We start from the raw sequence: 18472 nt of genomic DNA on the forward strand, positions 1-18472 counted from the left end.
GTGTGTGATGCACACTATGTGTATGTGCATATGGTTGAGGAGAAGGCACTTCGTGGTTGTCTGGTGTGGAAACCAATCCAGAGTGTGTGCAGAATAAAGACATAAGTGGAAGCTAAGGATTGAGTAAAGAATAAGTATTCGTATTTTATTTTAGTTTAAGTATGCATGTGATTTATGATTCTGGTTTATGATGATTACATGTGATCTACGATTGGGTTATGATGGTTACATGAGATTTATGATTTTGATGGTTTTGTTTTGAGCTAACCTAATGTGATACTTTTATACATGTGGATTGGTCAAATGTGCTAGTTTGAATTGTTGTGACTAATGTAAGGAGATTGCAAGAAGCAAGTGTTCGACAAGAACAAAAATGCATTGGAAGAACATGCATTTCTTCCTATTATTTAAATACAATGAAAATGAGGAATCATAGTTAAATGGCAGGAAACATTAACCTGTAGTTACTCAAATAGTAGTACTATTATATCAAGTTATGACATTAATTGTGGTAAACAAAATTGAGTTTTTGCATCTGAAGTCTCTCACAAAATTGATTGAAACAAATGTTACAGGTAGCAATGGAAGGAGATTGCTGGTAGAAATCCTTTGTAACCTATATATCAAAAGATCCGATTCAGGTGGCCAAGCCATGGGAACCCGTAAATTCAGAAACAAATACCTGTGAACGAGGAAATAAATTGTAAGATGCAGTAATACACTGAGGATGGTGTAAATTTAAGGGGGGGAGTATGTAACACCCCTCCGTTGTATGTAACACTTTGTTGCTATCATGTCGGACCTAAGCTAAGACTGAATTGCAACAAAAAAGCTAGGTTTGAGGTCTAACAATGAAAGTAAATACTTTATTATTAAATATATAAAGATAATTTAATTGCTTGGAAAACGAGACACTGAGAGATGAGATTCTTGCCAAATGAAATCCCATTGGTGAATGGGAATGGATAATTATTTCACGGTAAGACTTCTAGATCAGATTCTAGATAAGCTTAATGGAATGGGAGATAAATATCCATTAAGTTTCCTAGATGGAGAAAGATGATAAGCTTAAGAAAAACATGAAAGCCTTGAAGGAGAGAAAGGCAAGCTTTTATGGGAAAAACTTTGCGGGAGAGAAATGCGAGCTTTTCGGGGAAAAACCTAGGCAAGTGGATAAAAAGATACCCCAAAAGCGGGACACCACAAAAGGAAACCATATCATGAAAGAGGGCATTAAATATCCATTGAAGATATCAACAAGAGTCATTGATCCATGCCAAGTACTCTCAGCTCGGGGGAAAACTCGAGGAAGTCAGTTCTAGGTTGGGTGGCGATGCTCGATATTCCAAGTGACATTCTTTTAGCTACTCTGGTTGGATTCAATTGCGTGGGATGTTCTATATGTTGGCTCCTTACTCTTTATGTTGTTGAATTCTCTAAGCATGTGTGTATAATTGCATGTGTTATCCTTGTTTATAAGATGATTGAATACTTATGCATGTGACAACATCTGAAGATAAATTTAATCGAAGTGAAATGATAGTGATTGGAGCATAGTAGGTGGTTGTTATTATTGTGTCAAATAGGTATGTGAGAAATTTTATCGGAGCTCTAGGTTAAAATATTGAGGCGTAAGGGTCAACCCACCTCTGTAGGATATGGAATTTATAAAACATGGTAGACAATTGATGACCATGATTGACCATGATTAACCATGGTTGACCATGATTGACCACGATTGACTATAGTTGACCATGTCTGATATTATAAACCCAAGGGAATAATAAACCCTAGGGATTAATACTAAAAACCCAAGGGACTATAAACCCAAGGGAAAAATATTAAACCCTAAGAATAATTTTGTTTATAGGTACATCGTTGATTAATAATTTCAATAAATAGTTTTATATCTATTATAATTTTCTTTTTAGGCCAACACTATTGGCTAAGTATTATTTTCTCTGGTGCCTTATGCAGGAATAATCCCATTCAATGTACACTATTTTTCTTTAAGATTTTTATTATATAGTTTTTAATTTAATTACTATTTTTGTTAGGGTAGACGTTAAAATCAAGATCTCCTTCTTGTGCAAACGTAACATAAACATTGTGTTTCATGGTGCATTTATACTATGTATTTGAATGATTGTGATTTCCAGAGAAACCACAACCTTGTTGAAACTCTTGGTCGCGTGTAATGATTGTCATTTCTAGTGCAAAACATAATGTTGTTGAATCCCTGCCACTAATCAAGTTCCGGGAAAAGAAAAGGATGAGGGAAAATTGATTGTAAGAAAATATAAGGTGCAACAAAAACAATAATGATGTTAAATCCAAAATGCAAAACAAATTTAAAAAATACAAATTAATAGAAAGCCTTGTGGCTAAAGTATTTAGGATATCTTGTATTATCTTTTATTTTATAAAAATAAAATGAAATTCACAAAAACCTTAAATGCTCATATAAAATGAAACTTACATTAGAAAATCCCATTGAAGTAGAAATTCAGCATATGATTTTTTTAAAATACATCCCAAGCAAATTCTGCATATTTATTTGTTATATTACTGATCTCGCATATCATTGGAAGTGATATTAGTCGAGCCTATGAAAAATTATGTGGCCTTTAATAAGATGAAACGTTTAGAATATGAAAATGACGAGCGTAATGCTTGGACCTCTGCATGGATTTCTTAATGTGTTATTCCAAATAAGATATTGAATGGTGTGAGAAAAGAGAGTTTCCTTGAAAGCCAGTTGAGTTCTACAAACATACAGTTGGCATAGTTCTCGAAGTGGGCATAGTTCAAGGGCATGAAAGTGCATAAATTGTAAAGCCAAAATATATATCCTGACCCTAACAATGACTTGAGGATTGCCAATTTCTCGTAGTTCGTGATTGGGTGTGCATTCGCAATACACTATGATTTGATCATTTCTTGAATGAGGATCACTTTGGAAGCTCAATGTGGAGGATAAGGTATTAAAGATCATTTTCAAGAGTACAAAATTCTCGCTCTTTTCACATGGATCCCTCTGAACAACCATCATTGTGGCAGATTATGTACATCTAACGGAGTAGGGAGCAAAGTTTAAATTTTAGTAGGATTACGAAAGTTGTGGCATCTAAATCAGTACGTTTGGAGGATTCACAGTCATTTTACTTTGCAGTGAGAAATATGTATCCATAAAATTATAGAAATGTAATTTAAATGAAGAAGAAATATAATTTTTTTAAGAAATGTACTACAAGATTTTCATTAAATTGATTTTTTTTTTTACATATTATATAATTTATTTTATTTTAAATTTGGTAATAATTTGTTAAAATTGTAGAATGTGTAAAATCCAATTTTATTTATAAAAATTCTAATTTAAATAAAAAGAATTATAATCTTAATAAAAAATTATACCACCCCAAAATCATAAAACAATTAAATTAACTCAAATCAATTGAATTTAATTAGTAAATTGTTTCATTTGGACAACCATTATCAAATATCCCTGAGGCTGGACTCAGAACTACGACCGATTCACGCTCCTTGCCAAATATTTCAACGACCCAACTATGCTAGTTATTCTAAACCCGACCTTTGACTGGTGGCCCAAAGGAGTGGATGGTAGGAGAACAGCTCTGTTCCCTTAGCGCTTTGGGGTGCCAACTTCCGATTGGTTGTTGCTCCTTTAACTTTTCATGATCTCGACCCAACTTCAAAATTTTACTAAGGCTCAAGCAAAATTTGAGTTTAGGGGCCGCACAAATTAACACAACGCATCCATATGGCATGGATTATATTATCGACACTGAGTCAACGATTTGTAGGCCTTTGGAAAATGGGAGTCCACTTCATACTCAGATCCTCCACTTTATTCCCTACAATATATCTAAATATTTGGGATTGGTTCATGGAATGGAGCCAAAAGTGTTGGATTCAAATATAGTATTGCTGTCTATTCTGCCATTGAATAAGGTAGAGACATCACATAACAATCCCAATGACCATTAAAATAAGAAAAACTGACTTAGTTCATGGGGTACTCTTCGCCTTTGCATCACCAGGGACTCTGATCATCAGGGAATCTTTGACTTTGCATCTATGGCGACTTTGATCGTCGGCGACTCTGATTATATTTTCCTGTGCCACCCGCCTGTCCAACACTCTGATGAAATTTTATTTAAAAATTTAAAAAATAACATATCATACTTTCCACAGGTCACTTTGTAACAGTCCAAAAATAAATATCTAATTACCTTTTATAATTAACATTAAATTTAAATCCGAGTGGCACTTACCTAGCCAAGTAAACATGTAATTAAATTCAACTATGAATAGTGCTTACCTGTGGCAGAAGTAGACTTACCGCAACAAGGTTTTGGGGATGACTCTCCACCCAACCGTAGGCTCAATTGTGCAAGGATTTGCTACCATTGGCCACCCCCGAGCCCTCAATCAATGTACTACTGCCAGTGACTCCTATGTCTTAGAACACCATTCTCCCAAGAGAATGAAAGATAGAATCTTGGAAAGATGGAATGCCTCCCATCCTCCTCACCATCTAATAAATAGAGCAAACATTGGATGGGAACCACATGCACATGCTCCATGTGTCTACACGTGACTTTGATTTTTAGCTTTCTTGTTTTATTTTCTTCTTTTTGATAGCTTTATTATTTTTTTTTTTTTTTTTTTTTTTTTTTTTTATTGTTTTCTTTGTTTTGTTTCTATTTATTCTTATTTAGAGCTTTAGTATAGTTATTACTATTTATTTTTATTTATTTATTTTCTTGTATATTTTAAATATCATTTATTATTTATTATTTTTATTATTTATTATTAAGTGATTTATTATTTATTATTTATATTATTATTATTTATTTTGTATTATTTATTATTTATTATTTTTATTATTTATTATTTTATTTACTTCAGGTTGCCAACACCCTCTGCTGAACAAGTATAACCAGCAGGCATCGAAATTCCCCAACACCCCGGGAAATTTCAAGGAATCTCTGTCTTTTTTCCCACTTTCGGCACCAAGCTAAACCTGACCCGGTCTGTATCCTAGTCCAAGGCTGGCCCCAAGGCTTGCGCCTGACTCAGACCTCATCTGCCCCAAGGCAGGCATCCTGTCCGGTACTCCATGACTCCGGGCATCTCGCAAGGCTGGCCCACTCCCTCCACAACTACTAAGGCGCACAACCCCAGGCATCGAAGTCCTTTACATCCCTTCCAGACTTCGGCATCCCAATCCAATAATAAGCACCTAACCTAGAACATCAGGCACTTGGCCTCCTCAAGATGGTCACATAGCTCTTCTAGAGTTATCCATCAAGAGCTATACACAAGACAAAGGAACCACTGGCATATGTAGTCTTGATTGAGTTTTGTCCCCAGCCCATATGGTGTTACTTATTCTCCCTCGTGCGTATGGGTTCAGACGAGATCATCAAATAAACCATCCCTCTCGGCCCATTTGTGGAACCCTGTGAATCATCACATCTCAACATGCATCCAATGCATTAACCATACCAACATAGTATCATAGGAAATAATCCACATGCCAACTCTTGCATGTCATCATGAGAACGTTCATCTTTGTTAATCACAACATTATGAATAATAAGGAACTGCATGCTCATTATATATTTGTACGGAACTATCGAATGCTTCAGTTATACCATCAACATAATTATACATAAATGAACCACATGTCGATAATCCTCATACTATAACATCATAATTCATTGCCACGTTATGCATATCATATCCATCATGAGTATTGAACATTAAATACCTATCATCATGTAGTTAAATGAATATGTCAATATACCTTGACATAACGTCATAATACCTATGCACATCGCTACTATCGTATGGATACCTTATCACTATAAGAACCATATGTACATCATTATCTTCCTAGCATGATAACATGAAACATTGTCAATATGTTTTCATCAAGTTGTCAATTACTTTTCAATAATCAGTTCGATTTCTTTCAACTAGTTAGTTGATCATTTACACCAATGGTATAATCATCTAAGTACATCGTTAAATTTCATATGAGCCTCATCATCTTGAGTCTTAATCTCTCATCATATATTCTTCCTTCAAGAAGGAAATTTTGGTGAAATTTGTTTAAGATATTACTAGTGATACCATCATTATTTAAATCGTCTATCTCAAAATTAAAATCCCTTGATTTTGCATCCATTTACCCTTTGGCTTACTGATCCCAATACTGCTATATACAATTGCATATAAACATTTTTTCATCATGATTTAATTTTATATCATGCTTAATATACTTGCATGAGGATTTGTTAAACTTAAATGTGAGGTGTTATGTGGAAATGACCTCTTTTAACATTATGGGAAGTCCTACTCATGAAATAATGAGTCAAGTACAATCTCTATTAATTGATTTTCACTTTTTTTTTTGTCACTATGTACACAATCCTTCTCAAGGTATCCGTATAAAATTTCTAGCCACATTCCTTCCTATATCTTCCTCGTTTATTATCATTTGGTCATCATGCAACTTCACACCTTCACATTTTTAAAATATGTAGATCATCATTATGACCATTACCAATCATGTTTCTAGCTCTACTCATTAATACCTTTAAAAGAACTTTCTTCTTGATAGAACATCCCTTCATTTCCTCCTTCCCGATATTCATAGATATATTTTTCTTTTTCTCCCTGTCTTGATTTCCTACTATTCCATGTCTATTGGCTTCAAAAATGGAAGTTTCTTTACTTCATTCCATTTTAGGAAATTGACTTGAATTTCTCACCTCCAATCATTGTGGTTTTTCCTCCTCTCCTATAGCACTGATATACCTTGGAAATGTTGTTACTATTTCCAACTTGGGTAATACCTGATAAATAAATTCATTAAGATAGCTACCAAGTGTAATCCGCTTATCTTTTCCTGTTTTAAGACATCAACATAATAAAATCTCCTTATCATACGTTTTGTTATCCATAATTCATTCATATAATTAGTCACCTATGAAAAACTTTACAATGTGGCTGTCCCATTGTAATAGATGTTGTTATGCACACAACTTATCTTCTCCAATCATTCTATTTATCATACCTTATAGGTTCCTTAAAATAACCTTCATTATTACCCTGATTTTTCAAGTTCATTAGTTGATTGCCAATATTTTCTTCTTTATGTGCATCATCCTTAGATAGACCTTATAGTGATACCTTTAGAGTACCAAGTCATGATTATACCAAACTCTTCCATTATGTTCTAAAATAGGTTGTTTCTTCTTATTGATTTCTTACCCCTGTTGTGATACTTCTTCTCTACCACCTTAAACATCTGATCCAAGTTGGCCATAATCACATGAACTATCATTAGCAAGTTTCTCCTTTCCATTTCTCTTTAGACATCTTTATCCACTATATGCAATTACACTTGAATCACGAAACCTCGTGTAATATTATACTCAACATCTAAACTAAAATCCAAATCTGTATGATTTGCCATTGAGAATATAGTAGTAAATGAGAAGATACATGTAATCTGAATGGCAATGGCAGTGCAAAATTAAATTTATTAGAAGATCATATTGAGAGAGTTGTGTTCTTGCAATAATAGACCAAAGAAATGCCAAGCAACTGCTATTGCTAAAGGGCAATGAGAACAACAATCCAACCCAAATAATTAGTGAATAGTATGATCAACATTCAAGGAATGTTATCTCTGTGTTTTTAGATCAGATTGAACAATAAAATAATGAACAGATGCTAGTGAACAATGATCATCTAAAGGTAATAAGATATCATAGTTTTATCCATTGTGAACTGGATCAGATTTCACTATTTTAGAGCACTTTAATTGGGGAAAATTTCAACTTCAATTATCCAAATACTTCAAGTGCTATGTAAACTGTGTAGTAAAATGAACCGGTGGTGAGTAGTTACACCCCTGTTGTGTATAATGATGTATGAAAAACCAATGAGGAACTAATGAGTGCACCAAACTTTAACTTACACTTAATTTAATATCAGGTCTTACTTCTATAATTTAATATCAGACTTTTGTAAGGATATAATAAGCTGGCTGTAGCTAGTTTAAAAAGTATTTTAGTGTACCAAAGTCAGATCAGTTATCAAAATGTGATAAAAAAAAATTGATGAACTGTAAAAGAAAAGAAGGTTGATCTAGATACCTTGTAAGAGAAATAAGAACCAATATACTCAATAATAATTATTATCAAAGTCTAATAATGTTAATAAGTTATCCTTATTATCAGAGTTATGAGTTTAAAAAGATATGTTTTTATCATAAATTATCAACAATCACAATACTTAAACCATAATTAAACCACAAATTTCTATAGTATAAACCATGGAAAACATGAATTAGAAGGTAGTAATGATGTAAAAATAAAACTTAGAGAATTGTTTCAATTTTGGTGGCATTATTGTGTTAAGAAAGTACTTTGATCTTCGAAAGAAAATTTATTCATCATTATATGTCACACCAATATTAATTCTACAGATTCATGATTTTTAAGGATCGAAATTTTGTGCTGTAGAGTGAAATATTTTGAGTATCTGATTAAGCAATCATAACTTAGCCATTAAATGATTACTCTAAGGGGATTTAAGAAATCAAACAATCAAAGAAATATTCCACACCATAAAGAAGAGACACTGCCACCCGACCCAGAACCGGATCGGATGAATGGGAAGGTTATTCCTCCCCAACACAAAAAAAATCATTTTATTAATTATATGGTCTGCCTACAAGCGCACCCGCGAAGGCAACACCATTTCGAATCCCTTAAATTGCAATACATTTAGCCATAAAATTTCCTGCATAAGATAGAAGTTTGTAAGCTTGCGGCCATGGCTATGCGTGTTCCTGCAATTCCATTGTTTCGTTTGACAATAATGTCGAGAAATATGCACAGACTATAAGATCAATAGTACCATTTACACAATCAATAGTACCATTTCCTCATCCAAGGTAGATAATTGTTCCTTCAACAAATTATATAGAACTGGTATTTGTTTATACTCGTTTATGCTAATGATGGTAATCTCATATGTATTCTTGATGGAGATGAGGACAATATTTGCAGCCAAAGCAAAGAACAGAAAGAGGAAATGCATGTGAATGTGCATGATGAAGAATTGTATATGAATCGTAACTCAGCTACCCAGAAGAAATCAATCACAGAAAATAAATGAAACCATGCTGATGATATTTACAGCAATCAACTCACTATTGAATGGGATAGAGAAGATGATTTCTTCATCGATTTTCTTGAGGATATATCTTTAGAAATTAAAGATGCTGATGTATGTAACAGTCTCCAAACAGCTCTAGATAATTCTCATAATGTCTTGGACTATTTCTCTAAAAGAAGACATAGAACTGCCTTTAAAAAAAAATTGAAGCTACCGTTGAAAACCATTTTCAGGAAAGCCAAAGATGAAGAATGGACATATAAGCATGACATGTTTCTTCGATGATGACATTGCTGGCCGCCTCATGGAAGGAGATATTTCTAGCTTGCCAAAAAAAAATTATGAGCAGAATATTTGTATGATATACACCAGCAAAATGATACAGGATTAATGGAAGATTTCAGAGCTGTTGAGGACAACACTCTGTCACAAAATTCAACAGTTATACAGGAGTTCTTATTTGCAAATCAGAACTTGGTCATCCATTATGATCTTGAAGACCCTGTGGCAGACTATATGGAAACTTTAAACAGTACCCAAAAGGAACAATAAATTGTGCTACAATGCCAAATACATACTGCACGCTACAATTCTATTAACATCGAAAAGTCAAACAGTGTAAAGAATGAATCAAACTCTGTTGTTAACATTAAGCGACGCGCTATGTGGTTTGAATGTGCAATCCTAGCACTTAAAGCAATTATACGTTTGCCCACTCATACATCTGCCTTTGGGGAATTTAAACATCTGTTTAAAATATTAAAGCCCAGCGCTTCGTTCTACCCATTGCTGAGCTGAGCTGTGAAGAAGGACAAAAGAAATTTGAAAAATATGGCAGAGACAATTGTGGCTAGACATGCGTGTGGACTTGAATTGTGCGGATTTTTAAGCTTTGGTGAGCTCGGAGTCCAATTGTACAGAGGCTTTGATTTTATTTTACTGCACAGATAGGAATTCTTTGCTGCACAATTAGGGGAGAGTTCTGTTTTTGGATTTTTAACTTTCATTTGTTGGTGATGAATCTCTGCATTGCTAATCTTGGAATCACGAGGGTTTAATTTTTTATTTATTTATTTATTTTTTTTAGTCTGTTGTGTATGGTTGACTTTGTTTAAATCTCTGCTTCAGCATCTGTGGCCAATCTTGCGGTTTCCAATGGTAAAACCGTGGTCACACAGTCACCTATCTGTGCAGGAAGGTTTTGGCAAAGGTAGAATGGTGAAAAGTGGTTTTTACACGATCTCTGCTCTGCAACTAATTTGTTGTTATTTCACAAATAAAGTTTTCATAAAAAGCGATAAACTTCTATTGCTCAGCGCTATAATAATCAGGGAACAATTGGATTATGTGTATCCCCAATCTAATTCTAAAGAAAATGAAATGAAAGGATTATTCATCAGGCCAATTGTGCCATCCATTTCTCTGAGTACCCTACATTACATTGCGTAGAACTACCCAAGACCGAGAAATGATTATTTTTAGAAAAGACTAATATGCAATGATGGCTTTTGTGTTTTCATGTTTAATCTGTAACTCCCTCATTGCAAAACAAACTCTTTTGCAGAAATGAACTATGGCCTTTAAACAGAAAGAAATATGCCCAAAATTGTGAATGAGAAAAAGCAACAGAAAAATGTTAACCTCCATAAACCTAAAGAGCTGGTATTTACTCTCTTACAAGAATAATTATGTTTCTTAATCAACCTTTCGAGCGCAACCAAGCGAAAATATAGAAAAAGGCAACTATTTAAAAGGAAAACTAGAGTTTATCCATGCAGATGCCTAAGGGACCGACGCCCATTAACACAAGCCCTAAACGTCAAACTGCCACCCTCGTCCAAAAAGAGTGATTGATTTAATTTCAAAAACATACTTTTCTCAAGTACGAGTTAAACCTGATACTTCCAAGATTAAGTGTGATATCAGTGTGCCAAAGATCACAGTAATTCCACACATCTGCTAAAGAGATAATAGCAAGATAACAATAAAGCAACATAAGCAATATCTCTAGACTCTAAACTATAAAACGATTAAAGAAAATGAGCCGTGTAAAGGCTGCAATAACATCTTAGTAGAAGAACTACCCACCCAATAATTATGCATTTCAATTTGTGGATAATGCCTTTTCGCTACGTTGTGTACAATTACAAAGCTTTCCATGCCTCCATGGGCTCTACTTGAGAATCCCCAACAATTCCCAAGAAATTTGATTATAAATAATTGGGTGGTCTCTGGATTAAGAAAATTGGAATAAACAACTAGTAAAGATGCAGGGGACAGCAAGAAGGAGCCGGAAATGAAAATATGTACATGATAAGATTAGCCGTGGAAATTACTCATAGGAATGACTTTAAAAATGAACACCATCAAAATATAACTATGTAGTAAGTGTGCACTAAATAAAAGATTTACGTGTATAGCAAGGGTTTGTAGAAAAATATGCGGCCTCCTGGAAGTAACCATTCTGTAACTTCAAAACAAGTCAAGTTAAAAATTCCAAAAATTTTATTTTTTATTTTTTATTTTTATTTTTATTTTTTTCTAAGATGCCCATAGGCCCTAAGGGTTGAGCCATGCTCTAATACCATATGTAACAGTCAAAAAATAAATATCTAATTACCTTTTATAATTAACATTAAATTTAAATCCGAGTGGCACTTATCTAGCCAAATAAACATGTAATTAAATTCAACTATGAATAGTGTTTACCTGTGGTAGAAGTAGGCTTACCGCAACAAGGTTTTGGGGACAACTCTCCACCCAACCGTAGGTTCAATTGTGCAAGGATTTGCTACCATTGGCCACCCTCGAGCCCTCAATCAATGTACTACTGCCAGTGACTCCTATGTCTTAGAACACCATTCTCCCAAGAGAATGAAAGATAGAATCTCGGAAAGATGGAATGCCTCCCATCCTCCTCACCATCTAATAAATAGAGCAAACATTGGATGTGAACCACTTGCACACACTCCATGTGTCTACATGCGACTTTGATTTTTAGCTTTCTTGATTTATTTCTTTACTTTTCTTTTGATTTTTAGCTTTCTTGTTTTATTTTCTTCTTTTTGATAGCTTTACTATTTTTTTTTTATTGTTTTTTTTGTTTTGTTTCTATTTATTCTTATTTAGAGCTTTAGTATAGTTATTACTATTTATTATTTTTTATTTATTTTCTTGTATATTCATTTATTATTTAACATTTATTATTTATTATTATTTATTATTAAGTGATTTATTATTTATTATTTATATTATTATTATTTATTTTGTATTATTTATTATTATATTATTAAGGGGAGGGATATTACACACTTAATGTTCCGTGGCCGCATGTCAGCTACATGTCAGTAGATATGCTTCTCAAAGGAAGCATATTTTCCCCACATTTAATCTCATCCGTCCAATTTTTGTTTATTAAAAAAAGTCAACGTCGACTCTTCGGCTACAAATTGTGCATATTTTAGTAAAAGGGACTTTATTCAAAAGGCTTCATTTTTATTGAAAGATAACTTCTTTGTAATAAAAAAAGGGCTTAATTTTTGTGAAACAAAAGGGTAATTTCTATAAAAGCTACACTTTGTTAAATTTGTTTCAAAAATTTAGAAAGACTTATGTGATTTTTCAAAAGGACCATTGAAACTTCTTTTCAAAAAATACATTTATTTTTTGTAAAGAGGGAGTGAGCTCTGTGTGGTTTGAAGGGGGCGTTTATCAGATCAGTTGTGAGAATTGCAATATTTTTTTGTGAAAGCGTTGCCCTCATAGAGAATTAGTAGATCTGTTGTTTTTTTTGTAGAAGCTGAACAAGGGAGTTAGCGCAAAGATGTTTTTATTGCAGGCAATAGCCATGTTTGCAGTTCGATTTGCTTGTTGAGCCGCAATGAGCCATTGCTCAACAAATGGGAAAATCCAAGAGGCTAAGCAAGTCGAAGCAACAACTAGAGATGTATAAATCTTTTTGAAAGAATTGGAAGTGAAGAGGCAAAAGGTTCTTTGTATTAAAATACATAAAAGAATCTGTGGATAACAACATTCTTCACCTAATTTTAGATGCCAAGACAACCAAGGAAGCCTGGGATACCCTTGAGAGGAGTTTTGATGTAAGGGGGAGCATTGAAGGCGAAAATGAAGGTGGATCTATAGCAGAAATCTACAACCAGATGAAAAAATTGTTGAACCCCATTATGTGCAACCACAAGTGGATGAAAATTTGTTGATTCCAGCAACAAAGCTTGGTGATGACAATTTCGTGAATCCAACAAGAGAGCTTTTTGATGATAGTGAAGCTACCATTGGAAGAGTTAATGTTATTGTGAACCCAACAATTATATTGCCGATGAAAATTTTGATGAAGAATTATTGGCTAAAGATGAATGGTTGTAGATGATGCAACAAAAACATGATATCGACATGATGCTATTTATTCAGACAATCCCACTTGAGTTTGCACACCAAGTGGAACAAAACCTCTTTGAAATAGCTGAAGAAACAAAGGCAAAGAAGGAATCCCACAAAGAGAAGACAAAGACAAAGATAGAGGGCAAAGGCAGAGAAGGAATAGCAACGTGAGAAAGTTCTCATTGTAGAGTAGAAGGAACATAACCAATGTGGTTTTGCATCTGTATTTACACTTACTATTGATTTCCAATGTGCAGGTAATTATGATAGAAGAGTTAAATTTCCTCAAAGCATGGCTTGCAACACTATGTCTTGATAAAGTCTCCACATAAGCTATAGAAATGAACTTTGAAGAAAACTTGGATAATGAACAAATTAATGAAATTTTCAGATATTGGAGTCCTGAAGAGATGAAATTGTATTATGGTCTTATGTTCCAATAGATTGACGATGAAAAGAACACAACAAAAGATGGCATGTGGCAGTAGTCCACATACAAGCTTATTTTTGAAGAAGTCAAGGACATGCTTAGATAGCTTGGAACAATGGAAGACTTGCACCAACAAATTAAGAAACTAAGGTTTGAAGGATACAACAAGAATAAAACGTTGAAACAAGTTAGAGGCTACAAGATGTGAAAAAAGAGAAAAAAAAGTAAATCTAGTTGAAGTTAGACCAACAAGCATCTTAATGGAATTTTTATGTGGTTGTAATTAAGGGGGAGTGTTGGAGAATCAAATTCAACCCACATGCTAGGTGTCAAAACCATTCATCCAACTGTGGTTCCTACTTGAGTTTCAGTTAATCAAGTTTAGTTCAATTTCATTATAGTCATTTATTGTTGATGTCTCCAATGTAATCTTATTTAACTGATTCGTAATATTGAGAAAAAAATCCTTTACTCTATAGTTTTCAATTTTTGTCATATCACAATATTGTTCATTATTATTGTATATATAGTCATCGCATATAGAAGATAATTGAATTTAATATTAATTCCGCTGCATAAATAATTGAAGAACACTTGAACAGAAAATAAATTAACGGTTGGTAGTAGGCATAGTGGCATAGTCTTTGGCAAGAGTAATTCTAAAAGTGAAATTGTAACAGTGCCGCAAAACACCAACGTTGAACGAAGTCACCACAGCGTGAGGCCATGACACATTTGATGGAAACTTGATGGGATGTCCAAGCAATTTTCTTCATTGATACTCATTTGATGGTAACATGATTTGAGGTGTGGCTTCAAGATACATCATCATATATGAGAGAAGCATTTAATTTTAGGTGAAGATTTAAGTAATTTGCATAGGTAGTTAAGTCTATGAAAAAATATAATTATGTTTAAGATGTTTTAAAACATCTTAAAAAATTGCAGTTGAGACATCGTTCATATAAATGACTGTTACCATTTATCGAGCTTACAAGATCTGCAAAGGTATATTTTAGTTCTCATTTATAGAGCCTATACGATCTCTCCAGTGGGTTTAAGTAATTAAAATATCTATTTTAGTTTTTAATCATTTAGATTATATTGATTATACTGAAATTGATTGAAAAGCAAATTAAACTTCCAAGATCACCGGAATCCTCAAGTGAAGTTTTAGGGGAGAAGCCTTAAAATATCTTTTTAAGTATTTAATTATTTATACATAGATTGATTGTACTGAAGTTCATTGTATTGTGCGATGAAAGGCAAATTAAACTTCCAAGATAGCGGAAACATAATGTTAAAACATTAAATTTTATGTTAGAAATCCTTGTTTGAGTGCAGAAGTAAATTTATGTTATTTTTAACTTCCTTCCAACCTAATATATTGTGGATTGACCATGTATAGAGTTTTAGACGAATAGATAGATAACTCACCATGATCTTTTGATCTGATACCACAGAATAAAGGAAGTGTTTCGATCTGATAACCCCAGACTGACATTTGTTGTAGGCTTCTCTATTCAGTAGTCATATTTCCTTTCTTCCTTCCCGTAATGATCTTTAGTGTCTGAAGCTTGAAGGTGTCATTGACGTACGTTGTAGGTTTCTCAATGCAGTCATCGAATTTCCTCTACTTTTCTACTAATGTTCTTGCTTGGTGTACGTAGCTTCAAGGCGTTTCCTTGACACAGAACACTGGCAAAGTGTACAATTTGTTAACCATTTAAATATAATTTCAACTTTCATCCGAATTTTAACCGAGTACAATTTGATCAAATGATCTAAAATCATTATTGCAAGAAATTTTAACAATTTTTCTTAACTAGTAGTTTTTTATTTATTTGATCTTCCTGTAATTTCCAAAGGAAATAAAAGAGTGAACAAAAATCTTTTCTAGTAGTTAATCATTTAGACATAGATTGATTATATTGAAATTGATTGTATAGTGCGATGAAAAGAAAATTAAACTTTGAAGATAAGCTGAAACATGAAGTGAAGTGTTATGGGAGGAGCCTTCATGTGGTGAAGGTTTCTCGATTATTTCCATTTTCTGGTGATCAAAATTTTAAAATTGTGATGCATGCTTGCATAATGCTAAAACATTAAATTGTATAACAGAAATGTTTACATTCAACCTAATTAATTATCCATTTACAATGTTCACAGCTAGACGATGTTGGGAATAATGTTTAATTTTGTTATGCAAATTTCTAACAAATTAGTTAGCAGATTTTGTGTTCTCTACACAAAATTAGGACAACAAATTATTAGGATGGTTAGTAATATGTTTACTATATAACAATGTAGATAATGGGTTAATGGAATATGAGGTTTACAGTAGGTTTGAGCTCACACAATGGTTGTGTTTTATTTGTTAATTTGTTTTTTTTTAATGTATTTTTCCTCATAATTATATTGGATTATCAGCTGGAATAAAGAAGCCATTTCATATTCTACAAGTGGTACCAGAGCAGGTAAAATTGTTTTGGGTTAAAGTTTTATTGTTGGAATTTCGCCAAAGTTAATCATGTTGAATTCTAACAAGATGCTCGTTCCAAAATTTGATGGGAACGATTATGGTTATTGGTGTATTAAGATGCTAACCTTTTTTATTGGAAAAGATTTGTGGGAGATTGTTGAGTCAAGTTATGAGGAGCGAGTTGATTGGAATGCCCTTACAACCAATGAAAGAATAGCGAGAAAGGAAGCAAGGAAAAAGAATTATCAAGCTTTGTTTCACATTTTGATAGCTCTTGATAAGAGCTTATTTCCAAAAATATCAAAAGCAAAAACTGCCAAAGATGCCTCGGAGACTCCACAAGAAGCTTACCAAGGTAGTAATCAAGTTAAGGTGGTCAAGCTTCAGACATTGAAGCGAGAGTTCGAGAATTTGAAGACGCAAAAAGCTGAAAGTATTAGTGACTATTGTGTGAGAGTCAAAGATGTGGTCAATAAAATGGCTACACTTGGAGAAACTGTAAGTAATGAAGTGTAAAGTAAGGATTTGACAAAACTACAATTTGATCAATTGGTTGGATCCTTGATGTCTCATGAAGAAAGATTGAAGGACACTTTTGAAGGTGTAGAGAAAGCTTTTTTCCTCTAAATTACAAATTACAAAGAATGAAGATGCAAGCAGCAGTAGTGCCAAAAGCAATCAAGGTCAAGGTAAATGGCAAAGCCAAAATTCTTCAAGAGGTAGAGGATGAAGTGGCTCAAGAGGAAGAGGTAGTTTCAAAGTATTCATGAAATTTATTATACTCCACAATTGAAGCATAATTTGGTGAGCATTGGACAACTATGTGAGAAAAATTATAAAGTAGTCTTTGAAAATAAGACATGTACTATCTATGATAAGAATAAGGAAAATAGGGTGATCACTATTGTGCCTATGACAAGAAATAGGATGTTTCCCTTGAGGTTTGATGAACATAACAACAATCTAGCAAATATGGCTTATGAGGATTCAAGTTGGCTATGGCATCTCGGGTATGGACATTTAAATTTTCACAGTTTGAAGTTTCTAACCTCACATGCATTAGTTTCTGGTTTGCCCAAGGTAGAAGAGCATAAGGACGCTTGTGAAGGATGTGCTAAAGGAAAACATGCAAGGGAAAGGTTTCCAAAGGGAATTGAATGGAGGGCTCATCCCACTTCATCTTGTTCATTCAGACATATGTGATCCTATGCAGACTAAAAGTTTGGGTAAGTCATCATATTTCATGACCTTTATTGATGATTACTCACGAAATTGTTGGGTATATTTTTTGAAGGCCAAAAGTGAAGCCCTGGATACATTCAAGAAGTTCAAAGCCCTTGTAGAAAATGAGAAAGGGTGCAAGATCAAATGTTTGTGGACTGACCGTGGAGGAGAATTCTGCTCAAAAGCTTTCCAGAGTTATTGTGATATGAATGGCATCAGGAGGCATCATACTACGACATACACACCCCAACAGAATGGCATAGCTAAAAGGAAGAATCATACTATGGTTGAAATGGAAAGATGCATGTTACAAACTAAGGGGTTGAACAATTCTTATTGGGGAGATGCAATTACTACAACAGTGTACATCCTTAACCGTAGCCCCACCAATGCACTGGAAAAGATGACTCCTTATGAAGCTTGGTATGGAAAAAGGCCTAATGTTAATCATTTCAAAGTTTTTGGTTGTTTGGCTTATGTGCATATACCTGATCAGAATAGAAAAAAGTTAGATGAAAAGAGCGAGTTATGTATTTTTATTGGGTATAGTGAGACAAGCAGGGATTATAAATTGTATAATCCTCTAAGTAACAAGCTTATTGTCACAAAAGATGTAATTTTTGATGAAGGGGAAGTTTATGGTCATAAAAAAGGCCATGTTGAGAAGACACAATCTATTTTGAATGATGATATAATTGTTGATATTGATTATGAGC

The 18472-nt window shown here is 33.6% G+C and overlaps 1 protein-coding gene across 18 annotated transcripts in view; it reads left to right on the plus strand.

The window, feature by feature from the left end:
• Positions 1-18472, plus strand: part of LOC149166860 (uncharacterized) — a 163166-nt gene that overhangs the window by 101661 nt on the left and 43033 nt on the right. Inside the window, exon 7 of one of the 18 annotated variants that reach the window (XM_089432798.1) lies at positions 14731-14851. The exons of 13 other annotated variants lie outside the window; for them this stretch is intronic. Coding sequence is in view for 3 of the 5 variants with exons in the window: in XM_089432806.1 (XP_089288932.1) it covers positions 16481-16527 (47 nt within the window). In the remaining 2 variants the exon portion in view is untranslated. Of the gene's footprint in view, positions 1-575; positions 659-14730; positions 14863-16480; positions 16528-18472 lie in introns of those variants that run through there. 4 more of the 18 variants (XM_089432806.1, XM_089432816.1, XM_089432813.1 and 1 more) reach the window with 4 other exon arrangements.

The sequence above is a fragment of the Pinus tabuliformis genome, chromosome 5_1 (assembly GCF_031772625.1).
Source record: "Pinus tabuliformis cultivar Carrire ecotype Pingquan chromosome 5_1, CPIR1, whole genome shotgun sequence".
NCBI classification, from domain to species: domain Eukaryota; kingdom Viridiplantae; phylum Streptophyta; class Pinopsida; order Pinales; family Pinaceae; genus Pinus; species Pinus tabuliformis.